An 18115-nucleotide genomic window follows, 5' to 3' on the forward strand; every position below is an offset into this window, starting at 1 on the left:
GAGAGAAAGTAAAGCACCAACATTCATGAAGGATGGTCACCATACAATCATAATTAAGGAGGGAAAGGCTAGCATGGTGAATTAACAGCTTTTAAGTTTTAAGAGTATTTAGATAAATAGTTTAATTAAACACTTATTTAATAAATTACAAATATCATAAATTCCTTATATAAATAATAAACTCTTCTCTAAACACTTCATTAATCTATTTCAAGTTGACAAGTTGCTTCACTGATAAAGACCACTAACCAGGATAACGATGCCGTCTCTAAAGATATATTTTAAAGAATATTTAATCCATTGATTCATAATTTCATATAGAATGTGATGAAATTTTACTAAAATAATGGATCAAGATTGGTATATATAAGTTCCCAATGATTAATGATAGTGAAGTCAACGAGTATTGGTTACATAACATGCCAAAATATGGTGGTCATTGGGTAATGGTCTCAAACTCAGCTTCCGAGTTCGATAAGATTTAATTATTTTTCGTCTTTTAAGATAACAAATATTCTTGATGTGAAGGGATAAGCTCTGCGATGTTGTTCTTATTAAGGAAATTAAATATATCCTCCATGAACGAGGTGGGGTATTCTACAGCATACAGATAATTACAATATATAAAACAAATATATTCGTAACATTCACGATACGATCCTCTTCATCTGATATTTTGTTTTTCTATGTCTATCAATCGTTAATTTTGGTAATCCAATCATATATACATAAAAACAATCATTTTAATTGAATGTGATTTTGATTATTTATTTCAATTATATTATTTTACTATGATCATTTCACGTTCGAATATTCGTCTGTTATAAAAAATAAATAACAAATATAACAAGAGATGTTATAATAAGAAAAACTCAAAGAAAAATGTATAAAATTTTAAATATAAAAAAAGTCAAATTCAATATTCACCGTTAAATTGTTTTTGTATTCGACAAATTTATTATTAATTTGTTTATTTTTAAAGAAATAAAAAGGATTGAAATTATAAAGGATCATGTAAGGTATTACTTTCGTACATTTTCTTAATTTGACATGGGTGAAATACAACATTAAAATGATATAATTTCAGTAGTTTCTACGTTGAAAATTTTCCTTGCTTCTGAGGCTATTATATTATTTTTTTTAAAATTATTATTTTACAAATCAAAATAATTTTATATTCAAATAAAAAATATACAATAAAAATTTAATTTTTTAAAAATCATTATAGAAAGTATTTTATTTTTTATTTTTTCACTTATTTCTTTTTAATTGTAGTCATTTAAATGATACATTATTTTCACTCTATTTTATCTATTTACATAATTTTTTTTTATTTATTCCTCCTTATTTCAGTCCATTTCAAACAAACCATAAAATTTCAAACAAAAGGCAAACCATAATTCTTTGACAATTTATTTTCAAACTCGAAATTCGTTGAAATGGCCGTGTCTTTAATTTAATTTATTTCTTTCAAAACAAATAAGCAAGCAGCCCGAATATTATAAATATACATAAAAAATTGAAATTTTATTTAAATATATTATTTTTACAAATTAAATAATAATAAAATATTATTTTAATAAAAAATTATAAATATAATATTTAAGACTGATTAAATAAATCTAAGCATTAATTAAAATAACTAAAGAAGAAAACATTGTTGTAATTTATTATAAAAATATATAAAATACATATTATAAAATGAGAAAGATATATAACTGTACTAAAAGGAAAGTATTGTAAAAATGTTACCGATAAATACTTCAATATATAATATAAGAGATGAAGTCAGGGCTTATCTCTTGTAAATAATTTCTTCAAAGTTTTATTATTAAAACTTTATCTTTTTAAATCAAAATATTTTAAAGAAACAACATCTTTTGTAATTTTAAAACACAAAAATTTGAAGTTTAAAATTATATTAGATAAAGGAAAATAATTATAATAGAAATAATTTTATACTGCATAAAGAATAATTTGTACTGTCAAATACTAATTAGTTAGTGTACCAAAAAAAGACGAAAACTTTTGTACCGAAAAAATTATATATTAATTAATTTGAATGATATGCGTGGGTCACACTTTAATAGACAGCGACTTACGTGTCACTGCGTGGCATTGTCACCAATCACTACTTGAAACGTGTGTGGTCACAACGTAATCTCAGTGACGTAACTAGAGAACGATGCACCTGCATAACTGCGTCTGCATCACCATCATTATTCAGCTGGGACGAAGCTTCATGTGCAACGTGTCGCATCGTGATTGGTTACTTTTCGTGAATCACAATACTGTGAAGTTTCATCGTTCATTTCACGATTCATATTTCATAGTCCCATTCAAGTCCAAGCCTATGATATCCTCTTAATTTTTTTACATTTTTTAAAAAAATTTGTTTTTGTTTTACGTGAAAATTAATAATTAATGGTGGTTTGATAGACGTAACACGGTATTAAGTTAGCAAATTAGGTGATTAGTTTGTCCCTAATGGACCTATTTTTATCTTAGTAGATTACTTCAGATAATACTATAATACTGTATTTGATGATTGTTAAATTGCTCCACTTGCATCAATTTTATATAGTTTGAAGAGCAAATAGGCAACAACAGCTTGGTTGTTCATCCATAATCTAATTAAGAGATTCATATTAACCATCATCTTTTCAACCTCTCCTTACTTTTGAATTTTTTAAAACCGTTAATTTTTAAGTTTAGGAAAATATTTGGAAGGAATTGTGCATAATACATGTTTTTTATTTTAATAATTTTCTATTAAAATATTTTTAATAAGTTTTATGATTAAATTTATTTTATGTTTTTTTATACATATAAAATCATTAAATAAGTGTTCGTTTAAATTGTGTAGAAAATATACACTACGAACATATTTTATGAAATATATTTTTGTCTTAAATAAAAAATATAAGGCATGTAGTAAAATTAATACTTTTAGTAAAAAAAAAGTCACACACAAAAGTCGAATTCAATATCTTAGTTATTAAAAAAGAGACATATACTGTATAAATCGACCACTCATTAGTTGCAAAATGTGTAATTTGAACATAATTTACGTAAACAATTGAACAAGTCAAACATATTTTGTAAATTGTTCAAATGAAAACATTATTTTTTTACAAAAATGTTTTCAGAACCCTGGATTTTCTTTAAAAAAAAACTGTTTGAAACTTGTTTGGATTCAATAGTTTATGATGTTATTCGTTCAATAATGATTTAAATTAAAACTATTCAAAATGAGAAGAGAAGACAAAGGTATATTACTTTAAATTATTTAGTGAGCGAAGATCACCATGCTTTAATTAAATTAAAGGTCAATATATATTTATTTTAAAGAAAAATTTACATAAAAAAATTCTGTGAAATCCTTAAGGAAAAGATATGTTAAAAATTATAATACTTATTTGCCTTTAATTTTACTGACATATTGTCAAATAAGTGAAAGAATCACAGTAATTTGATATCTACTGTCTATTAGCACGTAAATATTTAACAATGGAATAATATAGCAGATGCTAACAAATGTTTTGAGTTGATTGAATAAGAAAATAAAAAATTAATAATAATATTTATTAGATAAATATATAAAAAAAAAAACACGAGCTTTTGTTATTAAGTATCTTAAAGATACTAATTAATGAATTAAAAAAAAACTGTGTTGAAAATCACCGTAAAGGCATATAAATAAAATTAAATGCCGTGTTTTTCTATAAAACATTTTATCTTTCAATTCTATGGACTATAAATATTTAAAAAATATTTAATATTTATTTTTAATTAATTATAAAATTTTAATAAAATACATTTAATTTTTTTAGTCAATATTTTTGAGACACTTATTAGTAAAATTCATAAAATATTTTGATCATAGGTAGATACTCATTAAAGATTCTTTGATATTTTTCGTAAGTAGGATTTAGAAAATCTCAAATATTAATAGATTATCAAATTTGGCCTGCCCTCGTTTTGGAATAATAATAATGATAATATTTAATGTGTTTATAGTATGATTTATCGAATTTAAATTATTTAAGTTGGGTATGACCTTGTCCTTCAAGTAACATAAAAAAGTATAACAATGTTGAATTTAAAAACTTAGTTTCAAAACCTGAGTTACAAAGGGTTGTTAATTGAATTGAAATTCAACAAGTATCTGCAAAAATTACTCATTATAAGGAGATAATTTCTTGATAAACAATGGTGTGAGTCTTAGTACAAATATTTTTCCAGCAAAAAATTAGAAAAATGGATGCAAGTCCAGTCTTTAATAAATTAATCTTATTTTTCACCATTGATTTTGATTAGATAAACAATAAAAGCTCTTAGCTGCTGGTCCTGATAAATTAAAATAAATATTTTATGTTATGTTCTATAATTAAGATATAAAAGATATTTGTGAATTTTTTATACATTTAAAGAAAATTTTATTTCATTTGAAATGTGAATAGTGAAGCTGGATATAAATATCTAAATATTAATAGAGAATGAAAACAAATATTAAAATTACTGCTTTGAGAATGTATCTTTTCTTAAAATGTTAGTCTATTGAAATATTTTATCCAAATTTAACTTGTTATTCTTACTAAATATGATAGAGCTTAAATATGACATTTAACACTTACATTGCGTTATATCAAAGCTAATTTTGAATGATTAATTTGAATTAACTGCACGACTTTATATGGTTAACTTTTGATTTTATGCTGCATAGACATCTGAATTAGAGATTCGGTTTAAATTACATTTGTACATTATTGAGTTTTTTTTTTTTTTTAGGTTAACAGTTAAACTTAAATTTAAAGAATTGTCTGGGTAAAAAAAAAGTATGGTAAAAGGAGTTAAAATTCTTTAAGATTACTTTTAAAAATTATTTGTGAGAACGTTTTAATTTTTTTTTTCATGATATGCAATTTTTATGCATTAAATATTTTAAAAATTTATTTTATTTATAATAAAATTATTTATTAACAATTTTTTAATTCATAAAATTTAAAAATAATTATATAATATATCTTAAGTTTTATTTTAAAAACTATTTTAATTTAATGATACTAGAGCACTGTATAAAAAACTCACTAATAATAAGAAAAGAATAGTCAGTTTTTTTAAAATAAGTTATTTGAGAATATTATAACAGATTTAAGTTATGAATTTTTAAAATATATTACTTAAAAATAAATTAATGATATTAATACCATGAGTTTTAGGTTTTTGAGTTCTATTTCTGTAATTTTTTAAAATATATTATTCAAAAAGTTATGAGTTTGTTATTGATAATTTTTTAGTCTATTTCTGTAATTTTTTAACAAATTTTATATTTAAAAAATATCATATATTAAAAATATAATCCGAGTTTTAATATATTTACACTTTTTTAAAACAAATTTAAAATTACAACTTACTAACAAACTAAAATAAAAATGCAACAATCAGGGTGGCCAGTGGAAAGAGACAAAAATTAGTTATATAAGCTGTGGAATCCGCATTCGAGTTTCCCCAAATTTCTCCTCTAACGTTAAAACGACAACGCACTCACTCTCTCTCTTCTTTCGTATTCGTTGTTCCTTCCTCTTGGCCATCTTCATTGCAATTTGCAGCCGCTGACACAAACAACAATTCCCAAACCTCGTCACAGGTGAATTGAGATACCTTTCCAGTTTTTCTTCTGCATAATTTCTCTGACTTTTTTCTTTTCGCAAAGAAAGAGAAAATCCAAACTCTTCTTGCTGTTTGAAAGTTTGAAACTTTACTTGTTTGTGTTCAAGTTTGAGATAATATCAATGCCGTTTTTAATTATTTCTCTCTATTTTGTTCATTTTCTCACAAAGTTTCAAGCTTTTGCTCTCTCTCTTCACACCCCTTTGTGATCTTATTTGATGGGGTAGTGGTTTATTTGTTATTACTGTGTTTTTTCTTTCTGCTTCTTTTGAAGCTTATTATTATTATTATTGATTTTAGTATATTTCTATTGATGGGAACTTCCTAGGTTCTCTGATCCTTTCTCGTACAAGGTTTTTCCTTCTTGTTTTTGCTGCTACTTTGCTTATTTTCTTGGATTAATTTGTTGTATTATGGTGTTGCTCACAATTGTGATGATTGTATCGCTAGTCATAAAGCATGGTTGAAAAATTTCTCTACTTCTTCATCATTTTTCACTACCCTTCATAACATGTTGTGGCAAGGACTATCGACATGTGAAACAAACATGAAATTAGGTAGACAGAGTGGAAGATAATGAAAGTTCGGTTATGATATGATGGAAAGTGGAAACACGTGTATATAGAAGCTGGTAGTGTTTCCTTTCCTTCTGAAGCTCTACCAAATTCTCCCACTTTGAGAAAATCCACATAAATGTGTGAGCACTGTTTTATTTGTTTGTCTAGCTGGATTTGGTAAGAAGTAATCACTGGTAATTGCATCTTAATGGAGTGACGGTCTTGCAGGTTACACGTGTCTTGTTTTAGTTACAATAATAAGCTCTTCTTGTTTATCTAACCAGCTTATTGGTTAGTTGATTTGACTTGATGGCTTTGATCAAGCATATGGTCACCTCAAGTGCATTTATTCTTAGTTTTGGCGCCATATAGGCATATAGTTCTGTAGTTGTTCAAACCTGTTTCCCTTGTCTATCTTGAATCACTTATTCCTAATATCTCTAGAACTAAATAGTTAACTATAATAATAGAGGAAACTGTAAGTAATCAATTGGCTTTGGCTAAATACATCCTCAAAAAAGAATCCTGTAATTTTATGATTAGTTACCTCTTACTGTTTTGTTTTGGGATTTGATTTCTGGACTCCTTTTTCTGGTCTGTTGCGCATACGTCCAGATTGTTAAAGGTTTGAAAGAAGTTATAAATATTGATAGAAAAGGTTAAAATTTACCTATCATCAGAGATATATTAATAGTTTCTTTTATATATTATTTTTTTAACTGGATTGGATTTGTTTAAGTCTGCCTACTAATTTTTTTTTTCTTTTTTCCAGGTGTGCCTTTCACTAGGTGTTTGGCTTTTGGGCAGTTGAAAATAACTGGGTGCTGCTTTATTCCTTTTCTATTCCACAAATTCTTAAGGTCTTCTTCTTCAGTATTCTTTAGTGTCCTTACCAAAACCAGGGAATGCAGAAAGATGTGTTTGAAAGTACAGAGTTCCTCCCATGAGGTCAATGAGGTTGTAGCTCCATCTGAGCTAGCCTTGTTAATCCGCAATTATATTGGATGTTTAGTCTGCTGCCAATATCTTTTTCATGCTTATGTTCCTGAGGTGGCTGGAAATATAAGAAATAGTTTACTACCTTCTAGTAAGTACCTGTACATATTATATACATAGTATATTATATACTATTGATAGTAGCATTGGTTGTGTGCAAAAGTGTTATCATTAATGGAACAGAAGGGAAGTGTGCTTATGCAAAGATATGAACTAGGGAGATTATTAGGCCAAGGAACCTTTGCAAAGGTCTACCATGCTAGGAACCTTGTAACTGGCATGAGTGTGGCCATTAAGGTAGTTGATAAAGAAAAAGCTTTGAAAGTTGGGATGATGGATCAGATTAAGCGTGAAATTTCAGTGATGAGATTAGTTAGACATCCATACGTGGTTGAGCTTTATGAGGTAATGGCCAGTAAAACCAAAATTTACTTTGTCATGGAGTATGTAAAAGGTGGTGAGCTCTTCAACAAGGTAGCAAAAGGAAAGCTCAAGATGGATGTTGCTAGGAGATATTTTCAGCAACTGATCAGTGCAGTTGACTACTGCCATAGCAGGGGTGTGTGCCATCGGGATTTAAAACCCGAAAATCTACTGTTGGATGAGAATGAGAATCTGAAGGTTTCAGATTTTGGGTTGAGCGCCCTCGCTGAATCCAAGTGCCAAGATGGATTACTGCATACTACATGTGGTACCCCTGCCTATGTTTCTCCAGAAGTGATAAGCAGAAAGGGTTATGATGGGATCAAAGCTGATATATGGTCTTGTGGGGTAATCTTGTATGTTCTATTGGCTGGTCATCTTCCATTCCATGATTCGAATCTGATGGAGATGTACAAGAAAATTGGTAGAGGAGAATTCAAATTTCCTAAGTGGTTTGCACCAGATGTTCGCCGGTTATTGTCCAAAATATTGGATCCAAACCCGAAGACCAGAATATCAATGGCCAAGATTATGGAAAGTTCTTGGTTTAGAAAGGGGTTAGAGAAGCCGATTATTATTGAGACAGAAAACCAAGAACTAACACCTCCAGTTGCTGATGGAGTATTTGAAGCATGCGAGAATGGTGGTCCTATTGCAGAAACAAAGCAAGAAAAAGCAAAGCTGTGTAATTTAAATGCTTTTGATATCATCTCCTTCTCAACTGGTTTTGATTTATCCGGTTTGTTTGAGGACACCATTCTTAAGAAAGAGATGCGATTTGTGTCGAACAAGCCTGCCTCAAGTATAATATCTAAGTTGGAAGAGATTTCTAAGACTCTTCGCTTGAAAGTAAAGAAGAAAGATGGGGGTTTGTTCAAGTTGGAAGGTTCCAAGGAAGGTAGGAAAGGGACTGTCGGTATTGATGCTGAGATTTTTGAGATTACCCCATTATTCCATCTGGTGGAATTAAAAAAGGCCAATGGGGACACCGTGGAGTACCAGAAGCTTCTTAAACAGGACATCAGACCAGCACTTAAAGACATAGTTTGGACCTGGCAAGGAGAACAACCGCCCCAACTCCAACATGAAGTGATGCAGGAAGAGCAACATCCTTCTCATACTGCCTAGTTTGAGGCCAAATCACAGCAAACGTCATGATCTGTATTACATCACTTGGTTGTATGCTGTGCTACTTTTTTCATTATCTTGGTCAAGTGCTTAACTTAGCAGTAGTCATAGAATAATGTGGGTTGATCAGTTTCCTCTTATCTTTATGGACACCTCAATCCTTGTGTACCTATATTGAAAATTTGACCAATTTGGGTTTTTTTTATTCCACCCTCATGATCATTCTTTATACTTAGTTGCTTTATATCGCATCTCTCATGTATTGAACTAACATTTGCATTTTGAAGCTTGAGAGGTAGCAATTAGCATGAGCAGCGTGCAGTAACTGTGCTATTTGATAGCATAGCTTACTTAAGAACCCCCCAAAATTTCTGCTTTCCCTGTCTATATCAAACTGCTTGGTAATGTCTGTTTGTTTCTCTTAAAAAGCTCTGTTTAAATACCAATTGTCTTTTGAGTTCATTTTGGAGCTGTTCTGTTTTGCATTTTATTTTATTTAAAAGGGGATTCTGAAATTTAATTGGGTGAAATTTAAATCTGAAATCATATATTACTTTTTGACTTTTATTGACCAATAAGTGTGTTAACATTAACCATTTAATTGAGGTTATGCTGAATAATCAATAATTTTTAAGTAATTTTGTTAATTCAAATGATGTGATTACTTAATGATAGGAGGTAATTTAAGTTTGATTAAATTAGACTAAGTTCTTTATATTTTTTTGTAATTAGGGTCTCAAAATAATGATAGGTGAATATTTTTAAAATTCTGTAATATGTTTATAATGTTGACAAAAAAGTTCACATATTTGATTTGAGAACTTGATGGTAAAGGTACAAAGATGTTGATCTAAGTTTTGTATATATATCTAAATAAGAATAAATTTGGTTATTCCAACATTGATGCGGATATCAGTTCAACAATCGAGGCCATAGTTAGATCAAGAGAAAATAAATCTTGACCATTTATGTTTAGGGGATTTATTTTACCTTCATTTTCTTTAGATGAACCAAGAGTCAATACAGGAAACAAACTATAAATATAAATTGTTCTAGATAATTGAGTGAAAAATCAAAATTCCGCAAGTTGTATAATTACATTTGCAAAGCTATAGTTTTAAGTTTAATATTGGTCCCCTAATGGAGTCGACTTCTGTCATTTAGCAGAATTAGGATGAGATTTTATTCAACAAAGATATTAAAAAGAAAATGTGGTGTAGTGTATTACCACTAGAATTCTTTTTTTAAGCATTTCATAACTAGTAAGTAGTTCAATCATCAGTTTCACATTTTGATACACTTTGTAAAACTTGCTTTATTATTAAGTAAAATTCAAGCTGGTCCACTGAATGGTGTGAGCCTCATTTCACATTCAATGCGTCTGGGTCTTTATTTAGTGGGTCTCATAAAAAATTTCGATAATAATAAAAAGTGCATTTAGAAAAAAGTATCTCAAAACATGGTTGCCAATATTTCTACTCAGATGAAGTTTTGTAAAACCAAAACTCCACAGCAGTACTCTATGATACAGATTCAATTATTTTATCCCAATCTTTGACTTGAAAGTAAGGTCCATCTTGGATCCGTAACAATAGTTCACAAATCACAACATTCACTAATTTTTGTACATAACCAACGGGGAGAGAACTCTCCAGAGAATATACATGTTATTACAAACCTAGTTATTGATGATTTTTCTCATAAGAATTGACATAATTACAAGTTAGAGGGAAAAAAAAAAAACAGTTACTCCATTGCCCCAACAGCAAAACAAGGATTTTGATTATAACTGCTAAGCACCAACATTTTGCCTTTTGAGCATCCATTCCAATTCATCAACCACTTAAATGTATTTGCAAAGTTTAAAACAAACTGGTTATGGTTAACACTTAGTAAATAATAATATAACATCAGTGCATGGAATCAAAAGAAAGTATCAAATGGTATTTAATACATGCAAGGTAATTAATATAATTATATAGTAGACTGAAACCAAACTCAAGGCAAGAATTAGTGGCTCAAATCTTTATATATATATATATATAAATACTGGTAATAGATTTATCTATCATATTCAGATGAGCGAAATGAATCAAATTCAGATTAATAAAAAATAAAAAAAATTAGAGACATAATTATACTTTATGGCTAAACTATGTATATATTTGCAAGGATAAATATATACACAATACAAAGTATAATACAACAGAGTAATTAACTATCACATGCTAAATTAGCATCAAGCCATCACTTATACATAGGAAATATAAATTAAAAACCTTTTTACAAATTTTAATATTTTAATAATAAAATATTAAAAATAATTAAATATAATGATAAGTTAAATTTTTTTATTATCTAGCTCATCATTTAATATATTATAATTGATGAAAGAATTAAATTTTTATATTTGAAAAATATCAAAACTAAATTCTAATAAAAACAATTTTAATAACTTATTTTTAAAATGTTTTTTCAGAGAAAAAATAATAATTAAACCCAAAATAAAAATAAGAAATGGACAAAGTAAGCAACACCTTAGCTTCCATGGTGAACAAGTGCTGCTCTCAAGAGAATAATTCAAGCTCTAAGGAAATTGATTATCGTGTCTTCAAATAATTGATGAGCATTATTGGTTTTGACGATGCTAAAGATACTTCTAGTACCATTATGTCCGATGCTACAAGTCATTTATAATATTTTTACTATCCAACCATAATTTTGTATAGCATTTTTAATTTTTAAATTTGAAAATTTAATTTCTTGAATAAGATGTAAGGTAGTTATAATAGTCGAGATAATTAATACAATTGAAACAATTATTTTAATTAAGATAAAATTTTAATTTGCATATGTATATATTATATAGATACATTATCTAACATTATTATATAAAATTATAAATTATTTTTATGTCGCTTCTTACCTTCTTATCACTTTTTTTCTTTTAAAAATTTGTAATATTAATTATATTTAACTATCAAATAAAATTAATTTAAACATAGAATTTTACTTGCATATAAAGACATGTCATGTAATTTGAATATATTATTTAGTATAATATTTTTTATCATATAAAATAAATATGTACTTAAATTGTTTTAACATCTGCATTAAGTTGTGTTTTTTAACCAAAAAATAAAATAAAATGGATGACTTATTTAAAAAGTAGCTTCATACACCTATATTTTTCTAATTTTGAATCATAATAAATTAGAATATGTTATCTGTTACATTGACATAGGTCTAATTACCAGAATAATTAAATCGTACCATAACTAAAAAATATTATTTAATCATAAGCTCTAATATATAGTTGTTAATACAATCAATGTTATGACTGATAATGGTCAAACAACCAAATATTCATAATGTTTATCACTTTGTTAAAACAAAAAAATTATTATATTATTATTTAAATATATTAAATTATTATAAATAATATCAATTTTAATAAAAAATTTCATATAATCAATTCAAATTAAAAATCTAATTAATTATTTAAATATTAATATTTTATTAAAAATAAATTTAAAATATAAAAAGTACTTTAATCCGTTACAAATCTAAAAAAAAAAATTAATGATTCTTTTTTTAGATATGATATACAAAGTCTATTCAACATTTATTAAGGTGTTTGATAACATGTAGATCTAAAAAATTTAATAATATTAATACGTATCTTTTGTTAAAAAAATTTAAGTTAATTAAATAAAGTTAATCACGCAGGATAAACAGATTAAAATTAAATATTATAAGTATTTAATATAAAAATTTCTGTAGGAAATGAGTATTTTAACTAATAAAAGTTATTTTATCAAACATAATATTGTCTTTCTTTTAAATCTCCCAAACGTGAAAGTTGATTTTAATCCTTTTCTGTAACTTTAAACTAAGTAGGAAAATATTACAAAATTTCCATTTTTATTACCTTCTTTATTTTTGTCCAACCGATGAATACTATACCAGAAATGAAGAAATTATAAATAATAAAAAACAAAAAAATATTTATCCATACACAAGCGAAAACGAAACACGTTGAGGAAATAGGTAAGCTAGGTCATTGCCTTTCGCATTCACTTCAAGGCTTATCATTAGTTAAGCACAGTGACGAGAACAAGACCCGGTTCGGTTCACCGTCACCGGTTCAATGTATTCCACATATCCGGTTCACTAACATAGCCTTCTCCGTTTGTTGTTTTTGCATTTTAATTTTAGTTTAATTTAAATTTTTTTCCATTCTTCTTCTTTCTGTTATCTCTCTCTCTTCTTATCTCATTTCGCATAGTTTTTCTCTTTTTCTTCACACCCAGTACACAGGCACCGACCCGAGTTGAACGAGTCGAGTCAGCTCCGAACCCGTTTTGATGCTTCTTACCCAAATGGAGATTGAATCTGTAAGTTTTCGATTCCGTTTCCATTTCCCTTTCCATTGATGTCAAAATCGCCATACTTGTAGTTCCGTAGCTGCAACCATAGGGTTTTTTTTTCCTCCACTCTTTTTTTCTGTTAAGGATTCTGAAATTTTCTTTTGTGTTTTTGGGTTTGAAATGTTAGGGTTCTGAGGTTTCTGCGTCTAACTCTGTTGTTGGATATTGATTTGGAGGAGGGGGAAGTATAGATAGGGTTAGGGTTTTCTTCAAAGCATTGATTTTTGTTGAGGGTATATTAGGGTTTGATTCGAGAAGGGGAATATAGGCGCGGGTTAGAGGATAATGTGTATACTGTGTGTGATTCAGAAGTGGTCTCGCCGGGTTGCTACAATGCTACCTTGGTTGGTTATTCCGTTAATTGGTCTCTGGGCGCTTTCTCAGCTTCTACCGCCGGCGTTTCGGTTTGAGATCACTTCGCCTCGTCTGGCTTGTGTATTTGTTTTGTTGGTTACTCTCTTTTGGTATGAGATTTTGATGCCTTGGTTGTCAGCATGGCGTTTGCGGAGGAATGCTCGGCTTAGGGAGAGGAAGAGATTTGAGGCCATTGAAATGCAGAAGCTAAGGAAGACAGCTACAAGGCGGTGTCGCAACTGCTTGAATCCGTATAGGGATCAGAACCCTGGTGGGGGTCGGTTTATGTGTTCGTACTGTGGGCATGTTTCGAAGAGACCAGTTTTGGACTTGCCTGTGCTGCCAGGGTTGAGGATTTCAAATTCTGGTATAGTTAAGGACTTGGTTGGAAAAAGTGGTAAGATATTAAATAGCAAGGCTTGGTCTGAAAATGGCTGGATGTGCAGTCAGGATTGGTTGGAAAACAGCAATTGGGTTGGTGGGTCTATTCTAGGTAATCCTAGCAACTGGAGGACAAATGGGAATGTCAGTCTATTAGAAGGTGACGAGCATTGCTTGACAGAAAGGTCATATTCTGGTATTATGTTTTCTGTTTGCAAGCTTTTGAGATATTTTTTCTTGAGCATTAGATGGCTTTGGAGAAAGGCTTTTAGAGTTAGTTCAAGGGAAGAATGTTCGTCTGATGCTGAACATAGGGCACTCTTAGCAAAACGGGGTGAGAATGGGGCATGCCTCAATGAAAGTAAAGGGGAAAGAGCACGCAGGAAAGCTGAGGAGAAAAGACAGGCTAGGCTAGAAAAAGAACTTTTGGAGGAGGAAGAGAGAAAGCAGAGGGAGGAAGTTGCAAGGCTAGTGGAGGAGCGTAGGAGGCTGAGAGATGAGAAAATGGAAGCTGAAAAAGATTGCAGCAAATTATCACATCCTAGTAAGGAGAAAGACAGTAGGAAGGAAGCTGAAAGGAAGCGTCAAGAAAAACGAAAAGAGAAAGATAAGGGGTCTAGTAAGAGCAACTCTGATGTGGAAGAACTGGATAGAAGATCTGGCAAGGAAAGTGAACGGAAGAGGGACTTTGATAAAAAGAGTGAAAGTGATCGTAGAGAGCATCCGAAATCTGGTTTAGAGAATAGCAAGGGACAGAGTACAGAAAATCCGCATAGTAAAAACGTTGCTGCAAACAGTTATAGCCGAGGAAGTACTGGAACAAGGTATCTTGACCGCATGCGTGGTACAATTTTGTCTTCTTCAAAAGCATTTGGTTTTGGTACGAGTATTAACGTTCCTAGCACAGTGGTGAAAGAAAACAAATTTAACAGTTCTGTGGATCATGTTCCTTCTACTACCAGCAGGAGAGATATATGTCCCCCTGATCGTCCAACTGCTAAATCCAATGTGAATGGGGACGATAGGAATATGAATCACTCTGTAAGTTATTGTGCTCTGTATCCCTTTTACTTTGCCTTTTTATAATACTGTTTTGAAGTTTGATTGAAATTGCTTGTTGGAATACTAGTTTCTTAGGATAAAATTTTCAACTCAAATGGATTTTACAAACTTGCGTTATATCCTGTCTTTCTTTTCATTACTTCATGGTTTTTTATACACTATATACTTTCAGTCTTTGAGATTTATGAAAATTATGACATGCTCTAGTTAGTATTACTTGCTTGTTATCTATGATAATCTTAGGCTGAATTCAACACTTTTTCCATAAAGAAAACTGTATTACCGTGATGATTGTTCCCTGCAGATTCTGCCAGAACAACAGCCATGGACTGCACCAAAAAAGTCGTGGCAGCAATTATTTACTCGTTCCTCATCTGTTCCTCAATCCTCAAATTCAAATGTAATATGTAGACCAAATTCCAAAATTCAAATAGAAGCCAAAAGCCCTCCATCATCTAGCCAGTCACCGGTTACACAATCGTTTAATAATCCAATTCACTTTGGTCTTCCATCACCATTTAACATTTCTACCTATCCAAATGGATCAACCTGTAGTAGTTTATGTTTTTCTCCTGCAACTGAACCCTTATTCTCTCCAGTTGAAAATACATCTCATGACTTTAGACATGAAGAGCAAGAGCTTTTTGAAGACCCTTGTTATATCCCTGATCCTATATCCTTGCTTGGTCCTGTTTCCGAGTCACTTGATAATTTTCAGTTGGACTTGGGAAGTGGCTTTGTGACAGATACGGAAATAGCAAAACCTCATTCTTTAAAAAACACATCTGCTGGTTCTGACATCAACAAGCCATCTCCAATTGAGTCCCCATTGTCCCGAGAAAAGATTAGCTGTTCTAATCAGTTTCCAATTACTCGCCAAGCCCAGGATATGCATGCACTTGCCTTGGATGATACAGCTGCAAATGAGAAGGGAACATGGCAGATGTGGAGTACTTTGCCACTTGGTCAAGAAGGTTTAGGTTTGGTTGGTGGCCCAGGAAGCTGGTTTTTACCCTCACAAAGGAATGAGCCTAACAAGGATGACTTTGTGGTTGCATCATCCAAGAAGACTATGCCTTCTGCTTTTAACAAAGATGATAACATAATTTCCAGTTCCCATTCTCCGCAAAATGTTCTCCTTCCTAACAGTCAGAGTGGTGGGACCTTCACCTCTGTTACTGGTTCAAATGGTTATGATCCTTGGTTACAGAGTGCTTTGTTTCCACCACTGTCTGGTGGACTTAAAGCTCAGGAGAGTGCTCCTCAGAATGAAATGATGTATGGGAGTCCCAGTGTGTCTGCTGGCAACCATATGCTTGAATTTTCTCCTACTAACAGTTGGTCCAAGTGAGTAAATAACTGTTTTGGCTTGAAATTTTCATATTATTATATGGCTAATTTGATCCCTGCTGTATATTGATTATCATTTTAAATTGATGAAGTTCTGTTACCTAAAGATGAATGAAACCTCATTTTGTTTTCCCAGAATGAATTGTAGAGCTCAAAATGTTGACTGATAATGTGCATGTTAGTGAGGAAATAATTGTTTCAGTGGCAAAAATTCGTCAATGATGTATTCATAACAAATTATGAAACTATGACAGAAATGCACTTGGTTATCTCTTCAAGCAGTGCTCATGATATTTTGAATGTAATATTGGTATATTAAATTTGACATGTTTAAAAAACATTTCAATGTCAGGTATATGTTTTTGTATTTATGTGGTATTGTTTAATGCCATTGTGATCTGTTGGCTGTTTCTGAAGTATAGGTTAGTAAAAGGCTGAAACGATGAACTTCATCATTCAAAATGTAATTTTAGGAGTCTGAACTCATTAATCCAGAGCAGTGCATATTGCCTAGAACATTTGTGAACTGACTGATTGATTTGGATTCAATCCTTCCGTACAGAAAGCAGGCTTATAAAGGCAAAATTAGTTATCATTTATCAAGATTCAAACACAAAAAGGATGAGTACTAAACAAATTTGTATTCATTTCATGCATGCGTATTGGTAAATGGTAACACGTTCTTTCTGACTAACTATACAATAAAATGTAGGAATAAAATACATTGATAGGGAAACAAGATATATGCCTAAGTACGGTCTCGTGATCAAAGCTGATTGGCTAGGTATATACTACAAAACTGTTTTGTGTGTCATCACCAAGTTATTGAATGTAGGATACCTTTGGATGAATAAAATATTACCAAAAATCATGAAGATGTCGGATGTTTTTGGATGCATGAAATATGACCAAAAAAATTGTTGGATTCAACTTCAAATGTTCATTTTTATGATATTTATTTTGTGAAAATAGATTTAGTTGCAAGTTATAAGCCAAATGGTTTTGTGGATGCAGCTGTATGATCATTTGCTGATATATTTGGAAAATGAAATGAAAAGAATGGGATCTTCAGTTGGTGTTCTTTCATACTTTATATATATATATAAGCATGTTCTTTGATGATGAACCCTAGTCGTAGTCAATTTGATCATCCTTCCTAAAAAATAGCTTTAGAAATATACCATCAACAAAAGCGTCCTAAACTGCTGAGTGCTGACTTGTTGAACTAGAAATGAAAATTTTAGCCTGTACTAATTAATTTATATTATATTTATTTTTACTTGTTTAACAGCTTGTGATCTTTCTTGCTCTGCAGAAACGAATGGCTTGTAAATGGTTCTGTGGAAGGCATAGGGAAGTCATCTGTTGCAAGACCTCGTAATGGTGGTCTACCTCCAACCTCAGATGTACAGTCATTTTGGTCATTTGATTAAGAGGATAGGGTATGAGAGACTTGATAAACACCTTTGTTCTCTTGAGGCAAATAGTCTCTTTTGGGGGAAGATTTTAGAATACTGAACCCATTGTATCTTCCTTTCTTCTTAATGGAGGAAGATTGATATTTACTTAACTTTAGTGTTGATAGGAATACATGTTAGTGAGTGCGTGCCTTTCTGAGGCAAGTAACAAGAGGTGCCCCCACCCCCATTTTGACTTACAATTTGTCCTTTGGCGAATGGAGGTTCACATTCACCCTCGTGCCATCATCTTCAAATATCTTAATGAGAAATAAACTTATACTAACATGCTCCTCTACCAATT

At 30.3% G+C, this 18115-nt stretch overlaps 2 protein-coding genes across 11 annotated transcripts; both read left to right on the plus strand.

The window, feature by feature from the left end:
- Window positions 1-5510: 5510 nt before the first annotated feature.
- Window positions 5511-9136, plus strand: LOC113861811 (CBL-interacting protein kinase 2-like). 8 transcript variants are annotated; one of them, XM_027494847.1, is made up of 2 exons: window positions 5511-5650; window positions 7003-8985. In XM_027494847.1, the coding sequence occupies exon 2, from the start codon at window positions 7401-7403 to the stop codon at window positions 8775-8777; it is 1377 nt and encodes a 458-aa protein (XP_027350648.1). In that variant the 5' UTR covers window positions 5511-5650; window positions 7003-7400; the 3' UTR covers window positions 8778-8985. The 8 variants fall into 8 exon arrangements, with proteins under 8 accessions (XP_027350648.1, XP_027350655.1, XP_027350649.1 ...); XM_027494854.1 differs by lacking the exon at window positions 5511-5650 and having other exon boundaries at window positions 7303-8258; window positions 8415-9136; XM_027494848.1 differs by lacking the exon at window positions 5511-5650 and having other exon boundaries at window positions 7303-8295; window positions 8326-8919.
- Window positions 9137-12834: 3698 nt separating this feature from the next.
- Window positions 12835-18115, plus strand: LOC113862705. Of its 3 annotated transcripts, none has more exons than XM_027495838.1 (5): window positions 12835-12945; window positions 13091-13174; window positions 13335-14983; window positions 15309-16351; window positions 17670-18115. In XM_027495838.1, the coding sequence occupies exons 3-5, from the start codon at window positions 13493-13495 to the stop codon at window positions 17785-17787; spliced, it is 2652 nt and encodes an 883-aa protein (XP_027351639.1). In that variant the 5' UTR covers window positions 12835-12945; window positions 13091-13174; window positions 13335-13492; the 3' UTR covers window positions 17788-18115. The 3 variants fall into 3 exon arrangements, with proteins under 3 accessions (XP_027351639.1, XP_027351638.1, XP_027351640.1); XM_027495839.1 differs by having other exon boundaries at window positions 12856-12929; XM_027495837.1 differs by having other exon boundaries at window positions 12852-13174; window positions 17670-18097.

The sequence above is a fragment of the Abrus precatorius genome, unplaced genomic scaffold, assembly GCF_003935025.1.
Source record: "Abrus precatorius isolate BTA unplaced genomic scaffold, Abrus_2018 Scaffold3, whole genome shotgun sequence".
Taxonomy (NCBI): domain Eukaryota; kingdom Viridiplantae; phylum Streptophyta; class Magnoliopsida; order Fabales; family Fabaceae; genus Abrus; species Abrus precatorius.

Excerpts from the sequence above, each read along its gene's own strand:
- LOC113861811 (XM_027494847.1), top strand. The coding sequence starts at position 7,401 with ATGGAACAGAAGGGAAGTGTGCTTATGCAAAGATATGAACTAGGGAGA.
- LOC113862705 (XM_027495838.1), top strand. The coding sequence starts at position 13,493 with ATGTGTATACTGTGTGTGATTCAGAAGTGGTCTCGCCGGGTTGCTACA. Across the intron at positions 14,984-15,308 it reads ATAGGAATATGAATCACTCT|ATTCTGCCAGAACAACAGCC; the intron begins GTAAGTTATTGT and ends TGTTCCCTGCAG. Across the intron at positions 16,352-17,669 it reads CCTACTAACAGTTGGTCCAA|AAACGAATGGCTTGTAAATG; the intron begins GTGAGTAAATAA and ends CTTGCTCTGCAG.